The following is an 18,964-nucleotide window of genomic DNA, read 5'->3' on the forward strand; positions in this document are numbered from 1 at the left end:
GGCAGAGGGGAAGAAGCTGTTCCTGAATTGCTGAGTGTGTGCCTTCAGGCTTCTGTACCTCCTTCCCAACGGTAACAGTGAGACGAGGGCACGTCCTGGGTGGAGGGGGTACTTAATAATGGACTCCACCTTCCGAAGGCACTGCTTCTTGAAGATTTCTTGTTACTACAGAGGGTAGTACTCATGCTGGAGCTGACTAATTTTACCAGTGTCTTACTTCGTAGCCCCTGCCTTCCCTCCCACCCAATAACCATGCAGCCTGTCAGAATGCTCTCCACGGTACGTTTGTAGAAGTTTGAGCGTTTTAGTTGACAAACCAAATCTCCTCAAATTTCTAATGGAATTTAGCTGCTGTCTTGCCTTTATTGCTGCATCAATATGTTGCATCCAGGTTAGGTCCTCAGAGATCTTGACACCCAGGAACTTGTTGTTCACTCTCTCCACTTCTGATCCTTCTATGAGGATTGGTTTGTGTTCCCTCGTCCTACCCTTTCTGAAGTCCACAATCAGTTCTTTGGTCTTACTGACATTGAGTGCCAGGTTGTTGCTGTGACACCACTCACTCAACTAACTGGTATATCATGCTCCTGTACACCCTTTTGTCACCATCTGAAATTCAGCCAACAATGGTTGTATCATCAGCAAATTTATAGATGGCAGTTGAGTTGTTCCTAGCCACACAGTCATGGTGGTGTAGAGAGAGTAGAGCAGTGGGTAAGCACACATCCCTGTGGAGCGTCAGTGTTGATCGTCAGCGAGGTGGGGATGTTATTTCTAACCTGCACAGATTGTGGTCTTCTGGTTAGGAAGTCGAAGATCCAGTTGCAAAGGGCTAGGTTCTGTACCATTTTGATTAGGATGTTAGGAATAATGGCGTTAAATGCTGCGCAATAGTTAATAAACAGCATCCTGGAGGTATGAGGAGGTAGAGTTGATCTTCAAAGTACACTTATTATCAAATATGTGTAATGTATACATCTTCTTCTTCGGCTGTCCATCGATTTCGATGTTGACTGTGCTGAGAGTTTAGTCTCTGCAGGCACGTTTATGGGCCACAAGACCAGCATTGGATCGGCACTGTCTCCCACGTTGGTTGCAATTGTGATTTGACTGGTCTAGCACCAAATGTCTGCGTTCATGACCTGCTTCATATTTCTTCTGCCTTTTCTCGTTGATAGCTAGAATTGACTTCTTGACAATGCAGTGCCAGCTTCTTCTGTCCAAAGCATCTCTCTCCCAGGTGTTGATGTTCATGTCAGTGTTCTTCATATGGCGCTTGAGCACGTCTTTGTAGGGCAGCTTCTGGCCACCATGCTTCCTCGTTCCTTCATGTAGCTCGCCACAGAAAACAGCTCTGGGTAAACGATCATCACTCATTCCTGCGACATGACCAAGAATGTCATATATTCCTCCTCCCTGATGGTAGTAATGAGAAGAGGGCATTTGTCAGGCAGTGAGGGTCCTTAGTGCTGGATGTTACTGCCTTAAGGAACCACCTCTTGATATCCTTGATGGTGGGGAGGTTTGTGCTCTGAATCTCCCTCTTCAGACTCTTGTGATCCTATGTATTTGAACTTCCATGCCAACTGTTAAAATGCTCTCCACTGTACACCTATAGAAATTCGTAAGAGTCGTTGGTGACGCACCTGATCTCTTCAGATTCCTAATGACGTAGGGCCACTAGTGTGCCACCTTCTTGAGTGCATCAATGTGTTGGGCCCAGGATAGATCCTCCAAGATGTTGATACCCATTTCACCATTGATCCCTCAGTGAGGACCGGTGCATGTTCTCTTGATTTCCTCTTCCTGAGTCCCTGGCTGTTGCTGACATGAGTACAAGTTTGCTGTTGTGACTCATTAACTGATCCATCTCCCTCCTGTACAACGCCTCATTTCCACCTGTGTCCTAAAGTCAAACTTTACTCCCATCTACCATCCACATGGCTATTGTCTGTGTTATTTTCCAATTTCTCTGCTGTGCTCCCTATGTTTAATTCTGATCTTTTTTTTAAAAAAAATGTACAATAAAGAAAATCAGGTGCTGACTCGAGATAAAACAGAACTAATTTCTGATCCAATTTGTCACGGTCCCTAGATGTCACGCACCTTTCATTTTTTGACCTACTGCCATGTGTCTTGCCGAGATCTGATGACAGTATAAAACCACTGCCCTCATTGACCCTCAGTGAGGTTACGTAAGAATGACTTCCCCTTAACAAATCCGTCATAGGAATGTTGACATAGTAAGAGGTTGGAGGAGGGGAGTGTGGGGAAATCCACAAAGAAGAAAGTCAAACCACAACGACAGGCGTAGGCAGCACAGTAGCTGATGTTATTTATTTTCCAAAAATTCAGTATTTGTTATATTGCAATAGCTTTCCTTTGTCATTCACTCAACTTAATATCTACTGACTATTTTTATTAGTTCAACATCAGAGAATTTTACTTTCCTATACACTTCATCAGTGGTCAGGTTTGAGAGGTTATTACATAGGCCCCATCTCCATGGTGTTGGGATGACAGGAGATACACATCTGGCAGCCTTTCACACACAGCCCTTTTGCAGTGGCAGCACCAAGCTTTCACGTCAGTGTGTCCCTCAACATGTAGACTGCACCTCAGAATATACCATTCTCCACTATTAAGTTACACTAGAAATTCAGCAAGTTACACAGCCACGCAGGATGAACCCCAGCAAATACTGTGCATCCCTTTCCAAATGCTGATAAACACACAGTTCACAAGGAAGTTAATGACAGGCTTCTCTGTACTGCCTTCTTCGAGGATTGCCACCTTGCCCTGGTGGAGAGGTCAAGAGTTCCCGAGATCCTGAGAGAGATACCCTCTGGAGCTTAGCTCCTGGTAGGGTCGCCCATAGCGGTAAGGTCAAGGGGAAGGTTCTGGACAAAGAGTGACCCAACCAAGACCTCAGTGGTGGAGCTGGCACAAGATGACGACTCATCACAGTGGCAGTGAGGGGTCTCCAGTCGTCTTGCACACTGGGCCATTGAACCCTGAACCCTGAACCCTGAACCCAGTCTGCCAAGGTCCATGTGGTGGCTGCCTGTGCACCAACCTCCCCATGTAAAACAAAGTCATGCACAGGTATTCTCCGTTAAGGGACTCCAAGCTAACATCTTGGATTCACTCGTGTCCACACTGCAACTGCATATCGGCCTCTACAGCCACCTGAGGACCCACCGATACACAACCCCTTAGGGGAACATCTTACTCGACCGAGTGACTACACAACCACCTTGGTATTGCAGCCATCTAGTGGGGAGCAGTGGAATTACAGTCTCCACTGGCCAACAGATGTTGGCTTATTTCAAAGTTCAAAGCAAATTTATTATCAAGGTACTATACATGCAAGTCATCATGTACTACCCTGAGCTTCATTTTTTGTGGGCATGCACAGTAAATGCACAGAAACAAAAGATAGATAATAATAACAAATAAGCAATAAATATTGAGAACATGAGATGAAGACTCCATGAAAGTGAGTCCATATGTTGTAGAAACAGTTCATTGATGGTGTGAGTGAAGTTGTCCCCCTCTAGTTCAAGAGCCTGATGGTTGAGGGGTAATAACAGTTCCTGAAGCTGGTGGTGGGAGTCCTGCGGCTCCTGTACCTCCTTCCTGATGGCAGCAGCGAGAAGGGAGCATGGCCAGGGTGGTGGGTGTCCATAATGATGGATGCTGCTTTCCTGCAACAGCACTCCATGTAGATGTGCTCAACGGTGGGAGGTTTTACCTGTGATGGACTGAGCCCTATCCACTACCTCTTGTAGGATTTTCCATTCAAGGGCATTGGTGTTTCCTTACCAGTGTGTGGTGCAACTAGTCAATACACTCTCCACTACACATCTTTAGAAATCTGTCAAAGTTTTAGGTGACATGCCAAATTTGAGGCGTTGTACTAAGTAGATTTAACTGTCCATACTCTTGAAATAAATAAACTCCCAAAAGCAACGGGAGAACATAAAACACAAAATCAAAAGGTATATTTCACTACAGTTCAGCTCAGTGTTCATTATCTGCAGGCTGCCCCGATTCCAAAATCACCCAAACAAAATTCGACCAGAACCAGAACACATCTTGAAACCTGAATGAGAGTCCAAGTCGACAATCCGTGACTGTTAAACATCCCTTTCTCATTCACCATCCACCAACAGCTTTGCCAGAGAGTGAGGGAGCGAGAGAGATCACTTGAACGGAAGGAACTTCCCTCAGGAGCAGCGAGAGATCAGTGAGAGATCACCACACACACACACACACACCTTCTCCGGCTGGAAGACAGTGCTGAAGACTCACTTGCCCCTCTGCACCTGCCCCAATGATTTCAATCTTCCTTGGCGCTTTAATCGGTGAGGTCGGAGAGAGATGGAGTCGATCCTGGGTGCGCCCCATCTCTTGGCCTCCTGGCCTCCATGCACATGCTTGAGTCACAGCCTCGTGGAACACGCTAGGTCGCCCGATCGGCCCGAAATCACACCGCCAGAGATAACAGGCTCCAATAGTAGCAGAACCATAACTGAAATTAAAAGATGAGGTGAAAGGAATGGTTTTGTGAATCATCTTGAGGATATGGCCTTTGGTAGTAATGTTCACCGGCTCCATCTTTTGAATATGGATTGCTTATTTCTAACACCCCAGATGGTGAAACATGATTGTACCCACTCTTATGTGTCCATTTAACCACCCAGTAAAACTCCTAAACCTGACCCCTTCTGCATTCTGGAGATGCTGGGCAGGCAGATTTTTCAGATTACTGAATTTTCTGTTAATGCCTAACGCACTTCGTATAGTTTGTGTTACACAGTGGTATAATATATTTTCCAATATACCGGTTGAGTATAAAGGGAGCTGGAAATAGAACTTGGTGAGTTTTGGCGTGTATGTTTCCCATTTAACCCCAGTGTTCAACATCAGCAATGGCTACTCACCCCACTTGCAGTCAGGGTCCCCGATGTTGATCTAATGAGTAAGCCAGGTACCAGGTTATTGGAGCTTTCCTCATTATAGTAGCTCAGTCACTCGAGTTGAGTATGATGTTCCCCGAAAGGGTTGTCTATTGTTGTATCCTCAGGTAGCTGTAGAGGCCGATCTCGGTTACAAATATTCTGGTGATGTTAGAATGAAGAAAGCCGGGAAACCGCGCCTGTCTGCAAATGGAGTAGCAGCAATCTTGAATTTAAAATTTTTATTTGCTGATTTTTGAGGGGGAACAATATGTCTATGTCTACAAGGAGTGGGAAGAACTTGTCTGAACCTAGTGACAAAGGTAATGGGAGAGGAAAGATGCAAAAGGAAAGATCTGATGAAATGTCACCATGGGCTGAAGATATCGTTCGGACACTGAATGCAATTAAAGATCAGAATGGGTCAATTAAAGACCAACTGGAAAAGAATAGTAATGAAATGAAGGCATTTCTGGGAAAACTTAAAGATTTGGAAACTCAAGTTATTACACATGAAGAGGAATTGAAGATAACTAAGCAAAAATTGTTTGAAGCTACAACCTGTTTGGAAAGATACCAAAATAAGATTATAGACCTGGAAACTAGGTCTTGCCGAAGGAATATACGAATCGTTGGGCTGCAAGAAGGAGCTGAAGATGGATTGGTAAGCTTTTTCATACTTTATTTCCTCCCATAGTATCACAGCCGCCTGCTATAGAAAGAGCACACAGAGCTTTTACTTCGAAATTTAAAGATCCAAATAAGCCAAGATCTGTTTTGGTTTGTTTTCATCACTTTAAAATTAAAGATCAAATGATGCGACAGTCAAGAAAACAGAGAGTTTTTAGATTTAAGGAATTCGAGCTCCGTATTTATGAAGATTTTCTGAAGGAGGTAATGGAACAAAAATCAAGATTTGCTCTGCTAATGAAACAGGCATATAATAAGAAATTGTTTCCTTCTTTGAGTTACCTGAGAAGAATTAAAGTTTTTCCTCCTAATTCTCCTCCTCGTACATTTTTTGATCCAAAAGCCGCACTGGACTTCGTTCAAACTATATCTGCTGCCGCTACCGATACCGCTACCGAATGAACTATCTGAAAGGTTGTTTCGTTATCTGTATATTACTAGCATTTTGGAAAGAAGATTTATGAAGGTTACTTGGATATTCCATTAAGAGACTAATAAAAGAAGATAAGATTTGTTCATTATTGCATATTATTGGTTTTCTTTTGGAAAGAAGGTTTATGGATCAAGTATAATTGTTTAAATGGTTACTCGGACATTCAACTGAGAAAAGAAGATAAAGGGATTTGTTTCTTTCATCTACTATCTAGTTTGATGTTCTTTTTTGCTGCTTTATTATAGCGTCTTATAACCAATTTAATGTTCAGGGATTTAATGTTAAACTTAGAAATGGTGCTGCTTTTCCTGCTTAGGAGATAACATTATTTTGGTTCTTTCTTGTTTAATAGATGCCGGAATGTAAACACTTTTCTTGGTTGAGACTTTATTGTTTTTCTTACAAGGTCACTCGTTTTTTTACTAACTGGGGGAGGGAAACAAAATCCTTTTAAAAAAAATTTCTGTACAGACAGAGTGGTCCCTGGTATCCTATCATAGGTTGCTTGCCTTTCCTTTGGGCTTTTGGGGAGGGGGTGGGGTTAGAGTTAGGAGTTTTTTCCCATTGGGTGGTTCTGGAGCATGTGTGTTTTCTATGTGGTTGTATTCTTCATCGCCACCATTTTTGATCATCCCGTATTGGTATGTGTTCTGCTCATGTATTAAGTTGGATAAAATTATAGTATGGTATTTAAATGGATTAATGTAATAAGTTGGAATGTACGTGGTTGGAATCATCCTATCAAACGAAAAAAGACTTTTAAAATTATTAATCAATTCCAACCTGATATAATTTTTGCTAAAGAGACACATCTCAGGGCGGCAGATCAAAATAGATTTTTTGGATGGTGGGGAGGTTTGCAGTTCCACTCCTCAGAGTAAAACTAAAGGTGTGTCCATCTTTATTAAATCCAATATATTTATTCAAGAGGATATTGAGTCAGATTCTAATGGTAGATTTTTAATTGTTAAAGGAATGATCTGTAACAGAAAAGTTGTTTTGGTCAATCTGTATAGTGCTAATTTAGATGATCCTTCTTTTTTTAAAAAGGTATTTGCTTTACTGCCTGACTTAAATGAATATATGTTAATACTGGGTGGAGATTTTAACTGTTGTTTAAATCCTATGATTGACAATCCTCAAAATATCTGTGGTATCTCTGTGTCTGACCAACATGTTATTGCATTTGTTACATTGATAGCTAGGAGGGCCATTTTGTTGAAGTGGAAGGATTCATCAGCTCCCACTTTGTCACAATGGTCCTCTCAAGTGATGCTGTGTCTTAGTTTGGAGAAAATTAGAAGTCAAACTTTTGAACCTTTATTTGATTTTGAGAAAAGATGGGGTTCATTTGCTCGTTATTATCATTTGAGTTAATTGATAGATTTTCTCCACGATCTAATTGTAAATTTTTGGTATATTTTTTTTCTTGCTGGCGGTTTGATATTTATCTTTAGAAGCTTTTTGTATGACGCATGGCTCCGGGGTTGAACACCTAATGGGTTTTTTCCCCCCACTTTTCTGCTTAGTAGGGTTTTTTAAATTATCACAAAAATTTTTCAATCTTTAAAAAAATGTTTTTTTTCCCTTGTGACATTGTAAGTGTTGCTTACTTTGATGTACTGGTGTTTTTTTGAATAATAATAAAAAGATTTGAAAAGAATGAAGAAAGCCTGTTTAACATAGGGAGGCTGAAGCGTGGGCAGCCAGCACACTGTCGTTAACAGACTGGAGTCAGGGTCCAGTAACAGGGAATGCAAGACGACTCGACTGGGGACCCTGCACCGGTGCAGCCGTCCGCCGCCTTCCTCCTCTTCTCTGCCGTTGTGATGTGTCATCATCTTCATCCAGCCCCAGCACTGAGGTCTTGGTTGGACTGCTTTTGTCTGGAACTCTCCCCTTACCACACTGCCGTGGGTGATCACACCAGGAGCTAAAGCAGCAGATGGCTGAACTCCAGATGGCATCACTCCTGGGGTCGCAGGACTCCCACGCCTCTCCACCACAACAAGATGACCATTGGAGAAATTTTACTCAATACGACTTTAAGTACTATTGACTTCAGCACTGTCAATTGTACTTTTTTGTCTGAAACACACTCAGTACTGGATAGCTATCAGAAGCCCTATCTCATTTCCCATCATTGAGCTTTCCTTCCACTACCTTGGCTGATTAGTCTGGCCTGAGAGTGTTTGGACCAAAGGCATAATTTTCCCAGTATCTCACTGAATGACTTTAAGGGGCTGTCAACATTATTTTGTACAGATGCTAACATAAATTGCCTCTAACTTCGATTGTTTATTCACAGAGAGCCAGTGGATGAGGTTCTACAGATGCCACCTTCGTTGTTAACATGTGGAGGTTGTCAGCAGAATATTGGCGATCGTTACTTCCTGAAGGCCATTGATCAGTATTGGCACGAAGACTGTCTCAGCTGTGACCTATGCGGCTGCAGACTGGGAGAAGTGGGTAGGAGACTGTACTACAAACTCGGTAGAAAGCTTTGCCGCAGGGATTATCTCAGGTATTACAGCTTTCTTGAATCTTAATATAAATAAGCTCCGGTCTCAATAGCCAAGGGACTTTTCCTTAAAAAAAAGAAGTGCAAAACTTTTGTGGTTCTCATAGGCCAAAAACCAGTGCCAGTACTTCCCAATGTTTAATGATCGTAGTGCATCGATCAGAGGTGCAATGATGGTGTTTGCTTGTGATCTGATCTAGATTTCATGCTTTTCATCAGTGAGCTTCTTCAGTCTCATTAACAGCAAACTGAGGAAGCCTTTTTCAAGATGAAGCTAGACACAAAGTCATTGCTGTTTTCAGTTATTAGTTAGAAAACACCATCTAATACTATGGCCTGTCTCATCAGAATTGGACAGTATAATTCCAATTAATGTCTTTTATTCTGCTACAGGTTAACCAAAGCATGGCCACAAAGCATTAAGGCTCTGATTGACTTTGTTGCTTTTGCTAATCTTATTTTGCCTCTGTTTATTATCTTGATTAAAAACAACAGACACAGAGGCAAATTGAGATTGACTAAAGCAACAAGCCACAGTGGGGAAGTCTTCCAGCAGTCTGCTTCCTTGTTATAAGCCTTGTTGGGTCGACTGGTAATTATGGTTTACAGCCTTTGGCAAACTTAAATTAAAGTATCAATCACCCTTCAGTTAGTTCTGTCCTTTCCAATACACTTATAGAGATCACCCGATTTTTCTCTCTTCCCAAAAGTCTCAGTAGAAAATTAAGCAATTAAATAAAAGAGCAATGTTCACACCAGTTTACAAGTTCAATCATTGTAGCTGGAGACTTGTGATCAACAGAAATTACAGAGGCAGTGCTGTGCACATGAAAGAAGCATGCTGTTTATTTGTCAAAGATGATTGAAGGTTTAAACTGTAGTCTCGAGCATTGGAAACCAGATGTTTCCAATGATGTTAACACAAACCATGAGATAGTATTTAGATACTTCAACAGGTATGAGTAAGGATATTGAGTATTGGCAGCCCACCTGACAGGGAAAATAATTGTCCAGAGGATGACACAACAGTAATGGAGAAGCAAATCCCAATCATGTTTAAAAGCTGTATAGATGTGGATGGGGAGCTGGCCAGTGACAGTAACACTTCAGCAATTGAGGACAAATTTGAGGTGAATGGTTTCCCCCTCTCTGCTGTCAATCTCTGATTACATATTGTTGCTCCAGACAACAGGAGATGAACAATCCAGTCCAATCATGCCCACACCAGAAAACCATATAGAAAAATGTCCATTCTTGATATTAAGACCATAAGATATAGAGGCAGGAGTAGGCCATTTGACCCATTGAGTCTGCTCCGCCATTCAATCATGGGCTGATCCAATTCTTCCAGTCATCCCCACTCCCCTGCCTTCTCCCCGTACCCTTTGATGCCCTGGCTAATCAAGAACCTATCTATCTCTGCCTTAAATGCACCCAATGACTTGGCCTCCACAGCAACAAATTCCACAGATTTACCACCCTCTGACTAAAGTAATTTCTCCGCATCTCTGTTCTAAATGGACGTCCTCAAGCCTCAAGTTGTGTCTTCTTGTCCTAGACTCACTTACCATGGGAAATAACATTGTCAAATCTAACCTGTTCAGGCCTTTTAATATTGTCAGAGTAATATTTAAACAGGTACAGATCATTCATCCATCAAACCTGTTCTACCATTGAGTGCCTCTATGCCATTTACCTGACAGTGTTTCTTTACACTGTATCAATTGATCTGAATTGAATATCAATGTAGTTGTCTTGTTAAAACTTCTCATGCTGGTGAAACTGAGAATTGGTGTGACAATCGCTGGAAGTTATATAGAGGTATATTTAAGCTAGTTAATGAGATGTGAAGAATATGCATTACTTTGTCTCAAGTGGTTTTGTAGCTTCCTTGTAATTCTAACCAGTCAGGTAAAATTACCACTACACTCTTGACATGCCTTCTATATAGTGGAGAGGCTTTACAGACACAGGCACTGATCCAGACCTCAAAATATACCAATGAAGTGTCTCTGTCCATGTCGACTATTTATACCTTTCCATAGATGCTGCTTGACTTGCTGAGTTCCTCCAACATTTTGTGTGTATTACCCAGGATTTTCAGCATTTTGTGTTCATAAAATATACTAGCACTGGGTTGCTCCATGGGGTTGGTGCAATTGAGTTTCTGATCAGTGCTGATTTTCATGATGTTACATAGAAACATAGAAAACCTACAGCACAATACAAGCCCTTCCGCTCACAATGCTGTGCTGAACATGTACTTTAGAAATTACCTTGTGTTACCCATAGCCCTCTATTTTTCTAAGCTCCATGTACTTATCCAGGAGCTTCTTAAAAGACCCTATCGTATCAACCTCCACCACAGTTGCCAGCAGCCCATTCCACGCACTCACCACTCTCTGCATTAAAAAAAACTTACCCTTGACATCTCCTCTGTACCTCCTTCCAAGCACCTTAAAACTGTGCCCTCTCGTGTTAGCCATTTCAGCCCTGGGAAAAGGCCTCTGACTATCCACACAATCAATGCCTCTCATCATCTTATACACCTCATCAGGTCACCTCTCATCTTTCGTCACTCCAAGGAGAAAAGGCCAATTTCACTCAACCTATTCTCATAAGGCATGCTCCCCAATCCAGGCAACATCCTTGTAAATCTCCTCTGCACCCTTTCTATGGTTTCCACATCCTTCCTGTAGTGAGGTGGCCAGAACTGAGCACAGTACTCCAAGTGGGATCTGACCAGGGTCCTGTATACCTGTAACATTACCTCTCGGCTCTTGAACTCAATCCCATGGTTGATGAAGGCCAATGCACCGTATGCCTTCTTAACCACAGAGTCAACCTGCGCAGCAGCTTTGAGTGTCCTATGGACTTGGACCCCAAGATCACGCTGATCCTCCACACTGCCAAGAGTCTTACCATTAATACTATATTCTACCATCATATTTGACCTACCAAAATAAATCACCTCACACTTACGTGGGTTGAATTCCATCTGCCTGATCCGTTGATCATGGTGGGAATAACAGGAAGCAGTAAAGCCATTAAGTGGTTGTGTTTTCTTTTCCAGGTCAATGTTCAGACATTAAAATTCTTTTCCCCTTATCACTCCATGCAACAATATTGTTCAGCATTGTTCCTTGTGGGAAAAGACTACTTTTATTGTGAGAGCATTCTGAATGGAACTGGATTTCATCAATGTTTTTACTATAACTTTCCTTGGTCTTCAGAATGAAAAATCACTCTTTCTATTCCAGTTCTGAGTGGAGTAGAACAACCTCTTATTCAAATGCACTAGAAAATAATCTTATCCAAGTCACTCTTGATAATGCTACTTGTAACTCCTGCATCCCTTCGAACCGGCTTTTTCAATTCAATTTGCTTCCTGACCTTTAATTCCAGAATCTTTACTGTTGATTGATGTACGCTCGAATGATAGCTTCAATGAGATTTATGGAAGTTTCCCACACTGTCCATTACCCCCTCGAGGAATTACTGACAAGCAGATATTCCTTACTGGGAAATGCATCTTTTTTGAGATATTGATCATTTTATCTTTTAGTTATAGATTACAAAATGTTATCTACTACAGTTGAATTGACCCACATTTACCTGGACGAACATAGAACATTACAGCACAGTACAGATTCTTTAGCCCATGATGTTGTGCCAACCTCTTAATCTGTTCCAAGATCAACCTAACCATTTCCTCCTACACAGTCCTCCATTTTTTTTCCTATCCATCCATGTGCCTGAGAGTTTCTTAATTGCCCCTAATGTTTCTGCCTGTCTACCACCATCCCTTGGATGAGTTCACTTTTTGAAAGTAGGCAATGTACTGGCTGTACTTCAGCCCAGAGCTAACACAGTTCTTAACTACAAGAGATTCTGCAGATGCTAGAAATTCAGAATAACACACACAGAGTGCTGAAGGAACTCAACAGGTCAAGCAACATCTATGAAGGGGAATAAACAGCAGACATCCCAACCTGCAAAAACTCATTTCAGGGAGGTAGCACCATCAATTTGCGGGAGACTCCCGGAACATCCGGGAGAGGTGGGATGTCTGCAATAGAGCAGCTCCTGAGCAGCTAGCCAGCTAGTTTAAATAACGTTAGCTATGCTAATGAACGAATGACACCTGTTAAACTCACCTCAACATGTCTTTTACAGTCCTAACCCACCATGGGCAATAGAAAAGTCACTGTTGCAAACAGTGCAGCGAGCAACACTGTCATTATTTTGACCCCTATTAAGCAGGGGTACACTTTAGTGTAGTCTGGGGTGACGTACGTTTTATATTTTCTTTTTTTGGAACACTCTGCCACTCCGACTTTTTTTGGAACTCTCTCGCTCTTGCTCATGCTCTCACGCTCTCTCTCTCTCACGCACGCACGTTCTCTCACTCATGGTCACTGTCACTCGCTCGCTCTCTCTCGCTTGCTTTCTTGCTCTCGCTCTCTCTCGCGCTTGCTTTCTTGCTCTCGCTCTGTCTCTCTCGGGGTCGCTGTCACTTGCTCTCGCTCTCTCGTGCTTGCTTTCTTGCTCTCGCTCTCTCGCAGTGCTTTCTTGCTCTCTCTCTCTCGCACGCTCGCTCTCTCGTGCTTGCTTTCTTGCTCTCGCTCTCTCGCGCTTGCTTTCTTGCTCTCTCTCGCACGCTCGCTCTCTCGGGGTCGCTGTCACTTGCGCTCGCTCTCTCGTGCTTGCTTTCTTGCTCTTGCTGTCGCTCTCTCTCTCTCTCACGCTTCCTCTCAAAAAAATCAATTTCCGGGACATTGTATATAATTTGCGGGCATTAGGGAGCCACTATTAATATACGGGAGACTCCCGGAAGTTCTGGGAAAGGTGGGATGTCTGAAACAGTCAATGTCTCAGGCCAAGACCTGATGAAGGGCTTCTGCCTGAAACATCAGCTCTTTATTTCTCTCCAAAAGCTGCTGTCTGACCTGCTGAGTTCTTCCAAAATTCTGAAGTAGCACTTCTGGGATCTCAGAAATTGCTTCCTTCACTTCTAAGGTGTATAGACCTTAAATTTTGCAATCATATTGAAAACAAATACTGTATTCTGAAAAGTAATCTCAGGTTGTTTCCTTTGATCCAAATCTATAATGTCTAAATTGTGAGACATCTAATGAGCTATTGCTTTAAAATCTCCTATGTTGTCATCTTACCATGCTGGAGATGTGGGCTGGAGTTTTGGAAAGGAGTCATTTAGTGCTATGAGCCCTCTGATAGATAAACCCTAAATGAGACAGTCAGCTGTCTGTGGTTTGAGAGAAATGAAAATTCCTCTCAAATATTATGTTCACTTTTCCAAATATATACATACTGTAGTCAGACCCAATGTCTATTCTTCATTAGTTAGGAGTAGAATTTCAGGTTTAGCCTGGGACTCCTTTTGTCTCCGCATTTCATAGAAACATAGAAACATAGAAAATAGGTGCAGGAGTAGGCCATTCGGCCCTTCGAACCTGCACCGCCATTTATTATGATCATGGCTGATCATCCAACTCAGAACCCCGCCCCAGCCTTCCCTCCATACCCCCTGACCCCTGTAGCCACAAGGGCCATATCTAACTCCCTCTTAAACATAGCCAATGAACTGGCCTCAACAGTTTGCTGTGGCAGAGAATTCCACAGATTCACCACTCTCTGTGTGAAGAAGTTTTTCCTAATCTCGGTCCTAAAAGGCTTCCCCTCTATCCTCAAACTGTGACCCCTCGTTCTGGACTTCCCAACATCGGGAACAATCTTCCTGCATCTAGCCTGTCCAATCCCTTTAGGATCTTATACGTTTCAATCAGATCCCCCCTCAATCTTCTAAATTCCAACGAGTACAAGCCCAGTTCATCCAGTCTTTCTTCATATGAAAGTCCTGCCATCCCAGGAATCAATCTGGTGAACCTTCTTTGTACTCCCTCTATGGCAAAGATGTCTTTCCTCAGATTAGGGGACCAAAACTGCACACAATACTCCAGGTGTGGTCTCACCAAGGCCTTGTACAACTGCAGTAGTACCTCCCTGCTCCTGTACTCGAATCCTCTCGCTATAAATGCCAGCATACCATTCGCCTTTTTCACCGCCTGCTGTACCTGCATGCCCACTTTCAATGACTGGTGTATAATGACACCCAGGTCTCGTTGCACCTCCCCTTTTCCTAATCGGCCTCCATTCAGATAATAATCTGTTTTCCTATTTTTGCCACCAAAGTGGATAACTTCACATTTATCCACATTAAATTGCATCTGCCATGAGTTTGCCCACTCACCCAACCTATCCAAGTCACCCTGCATCCTCTTAGCATCCTCCTCACTGCTAACACTGCCGCCCAGCTTCGTGTCATCCGCAAACTTGGAGATGCTGCATTTAATTCCCTCATCCAAGTCATTTATATATATTGTAAACAACTGGGGTCCCAGCACTGAGCCTTGCGGCACCCCACTAGTCACCGCCTGCCATTCTGAAAAGGTCCCGTTTATTCCCACTCTTTGCTTCCTGTCTGCTAACCAATTCTCCACCCACACCAATACCTTACCCCCAATACCGTGTGCTTTAAGTTTGCACACTAATCTCCTGTGTGGGACCTTGTCAAAAGCCTTTTGAAAATCCAAATATACCACATACACTGGTTCTCCCCTATCCACTCTACTAGTTACATCCTCAAAAAATTCTATGAGATTCGTCAGACATGATTTTCCTTTCACAAATCCATGCTGACTTTGTCTGATCATTTCTCCGCTTTCCAAATGTGCTGTTATCACATCCTTGATAACTGACTCCAGCAGTTTCCCTACCACCGACGTTAGGCTAACCGGTCTATAATTCCCCGGTTTCTCTCTCCCTCCTTTTTTAAAAATTGGGGTTACATTAGCCACCCTCCAATCCTCAGGAACTAGTCCAGAATCTAATGAGTTTTGAAAAATTATCACTAATGCATCCACTATTTCTTGGGCTACTTCCTTAAGCACTCTAGGATGCAGACCATCTGGCCCTGGGGATTTATCTGCCTTCAATCCCTTCAATTTACCTAACACCACTTCCCTACTAACATGTATTTCACTCAGTTCCTCCATCTCACTGGACCCTCTGTCCCTTACTATTTCTGGAAGATTATTTATGTCCTCCTTAGTGAAGACAGAACCAAAGTAATTATTCAATTGGTCTGCCATGTCCTTGCTCCCCATAATCAATTCACCTGTTTCTGTCTGCAGGGGACCTACATTTGTCTTTACCAGTCTTTTCCTTTTTACATATCTATAAAAGCTTTTACAGTCTGTTTTTATGTTCTCTGCCAGTTTTCTCTCATAATCTTTTTTCCCCTTCCTAATTAAGCCCTTTGTCCTCCTCTGCTGAACTCTGAATTTCTCCCAGTCCTCAGGTGAGCCACTTTCTCTGGCTAATTTGTATGCTACTTCTTTGGAATTGATACTATCCCTAATTTCTCTTGTCAGCCACGGGTGCACTACCTTCCTTGATTTATTCTTTTGCCAAACTGGGATGAACAATTGTTGTAGTTCATCCATGCAACCTATAAATGCTTGCCATTGCATATCCACCGTCAATCCTTTAAGTGTCATTTGCCAGTCTATCTTAGCTAATTCACGTCTCATACCTTCAAAGTTACCCCTCTTTAAGTTCAGAACCTTTGTTTCTGAATTAACTATGTCACTCTCCATATTAATGAAGAATTCCACCATATTATGGTCACTCTTACCCAAGGGGCCTCTCACGACAAGATCGCTAATTAACCCTTCCTCATTGCTCAAAACCCAGTCCAGAATAGCCTGCTCGCTGGTTGGTTCCTCGACATGTTGGTTCAAAAAACCATCCCGCATACATGCCAAGAAATCCTCTTCCTCAGCACCTTTACCAATTTGGTTCACCCAGTCTACATGTAGATTGAAGTCACCCATTATAACTGCTGTTCCTTTATTGCACACATTTCTAATTTCCTGTTTAATACCATCTCCGACCTTACTACTACTGTTAGGTGGCCTGTACACAACTCCCACCAGCGTCTTCTGCTCCTTAGTGTTACGCAGCTCTACCCATATCGATTCCACATCTTCCCGGCTTATGTCCTTCCTTTCTATTGCGTTAATCTCTTCTTTAACCAGCAACGCCACCCCACCTCCCCTTCCTTCATGTCTATCCCTCCTGAATATTGAATATCCCTGAACGTTGAGCTCCCATCCCTGGTCACCCTGGAGCCATGTCTCTGTGATCCCAACTATATCATAATCATTAATAACAATCTGCACTTTCAATTCATCCACCTTATTACGAATGCTCCTTGCATTGACACATAAAGCCTTCAGGCGCTCTTTTACAACTCTCTTAGCCCTTGTACAATTATGTTGAAAAGTGGCCCTTTTTAATGCTTGCCCTGGATTTGTCAGCCTGCCACTTTTACTTTTCTCCTTTGTACTTTTTGCTTCTACGCTCACTTTACACCCCTCTGTCTCTCTGCACTGGTTCCCATCCCTCTGTTGTGAACTAACCTCCTCACGCCTAGCCTCTTTAATTTGATTCCCACCCCCCAACCATTCTAGTTTAAAGTCACCTCAGTAGCCCCCGCTAATCTCCCCGCCAGGATATTGGTCCCCCTAGGATTCAAGTGTAACCCGTCCTTTTTGTACAGGTCACGCCTGCGCCAAAAGAGGTCCCAATGATCCAAAAACTTGAATCCCTGCCCCCTGCTCCAATCCCTCAGCCACACATTTATCCTCCACCTCATCGCATTCCTACTCTCACTGTCGCGTGGCACAGGCAGTAATCCTGAGATTACTACCTTTGCGGTCCTTTTTCTCAACTCCCTTCCTAGCTCCCTATATTCTCCTTTCAGGACCTCATCCCTTTTCCTACCTATGTCATTGGTACCTATATTTCAGTAGAAAACCTACTGTGATTCTCTAACCCTGCCATACTGGAGGGAGGGGGTTTGGGGCTTGATGTTCTAGCTGCCATTTTTGGGTGGGCGATCTGTTGGTTTTTGTGCGAGGGAGGGATTAGGGTTTGCGAGTTTTTGTTTCTTTTTCACGTGGGGGAGTAGGTTGATGTCTTTCCTTTCAACAACTGCTATGGTTTTTCTGTATCTTGTGGCTATCTGGAGAAGGCAAGTTTCAGATGTATTCTGCATACATAGTTTGATAATAAAATAAAGCTTTCAGTCTTTTATTCTTTGATCAGTTGCTATACATTTCATAGAGTAAACGATTAAATTGTATTCTTCACCATTCTCTTCTGCTTTAACCTTACTTCCTCTCTCTCTCCTTCCCTAGGTTATTTGGTCAAGATGGACTTTGTTCTGCCTGTGACAAGCGAATCCGAGCCTATGAGATGACAATGCGAGTAAAGGACAAGGTTTACCACCTGGAGTGTTTTAAATGTGCTGCTTGTCAAAAGCATTTCTGTGTGGGAGACCGATACCTGCTCATCAACACAGACATCGTTTGTGAACAGGATATTTATGAATGGACTAAACTCAATGGAATGATCTAGAATCCCGAAATGCTGAGTTTTGTAAGCACTGTGTATATGTGAATTTATGCTTTTGTAAGAGACTGTAAATGTTAAGAACTTGTACAGATATTTTATTAATACAAGCTGTGAATGTACACATGATTTACTGTGAGCGATTAACTTTTACAGCTTCATTAAAAAGAGTGAAAATTGAAATCTTAGTTGTCTAAAAATATGCTATGTAATTAAATTAAAAATGTCTTAGCTTGAGTTTTGATAGAATTATTTATAAGGTTTGGAACTAATCTTCAACACCAAACATAGATAGAAGGTCTGAAAACTCAATGAGAATTGAGTATTTCCTCCTGTTTAATAGCCAGCATACAATGTGCTATCACACAAACAGAGATCAATATGGTCAAGGAGACCCCTCCTCCCCCCACCCCTTCTCCCTGCCATCAATCACAACACCCTTTCCCCGTCACCAAAGTAAGCTGGTTATCATTCTTGGGTGTCAATTAATGGAACCAAACAAGTATCTTTTTTGGTCCCATTAATTGACTTTCTAGCTATCCTGCCTCAGTTCCCCCCTCCACCTTTTTATTCTGGCATCGTCTCCTGTCCTTTCCAGTGCTGAGGAAGAATCTTGGCCTGAAATGTCAACTATTTATTCATTTCCATTGATGTTGACTGACCTTCTGAGTTCCTCCGGCAATTAATGTGTTGGTTTGAATTTCCAACATCTGCAGAATTCCTGGCATTTAAGTTTCTTGGGCAGCAGCTTCAGTAATGAACTTACTTACTTCACTGTAAGCTTCAGAACAGTGATTCTTACCGTTGATTTCAGTGTTTTTGCTATTAGTGCAAGGCCCTGAAAATCCTGTGATACTATTT

At 42.5% G+C, this 18,964-nt stretch overlaps 1 protein-coding gene across 1 annotated transcript in view; it reads left to right on the forward strand.

Moving 5' to 3' along the window:
• lmo2 (LIM domain only 2 (rhombotin-like 1)) overlaps positions 1-18,333 on the forward strand; it is a 34,451-nt gene extending 16,118 nt beyond the window's left edge. The window contains exons 2-3 of the mRNA XM_063061808.1: positions 8,393-8,608; positions 17,890-18,333. Of these exons, the coding sequence (XP_062917878.1) occupies positions 8,393-8,608; positions 17,890-18,109 (436 nt within the window). The 3' untranslated portion in view covers positions 18,110-18,333. The remainder of the gene's footprint in view (positions 1-8,392; positions 8,609-17,889) is intronic.
• Positions 18,334-18,964: the final 631 nt, after the last annotated feature.

Source organism: Mobula hypostoma, chromosome 11 (assembly GCF_963921235.1).
Source record: "Mobula hypostoma chromosome 11, sMobHyp1.1, whole genome shotgun sequence".
Lineage (NCBI taxonomy): Eukaryota > Metazoa > Chordata > Chondrichthyes > Myliobatiformes > Myliobatidae > Mobula > Mobula hypostoma.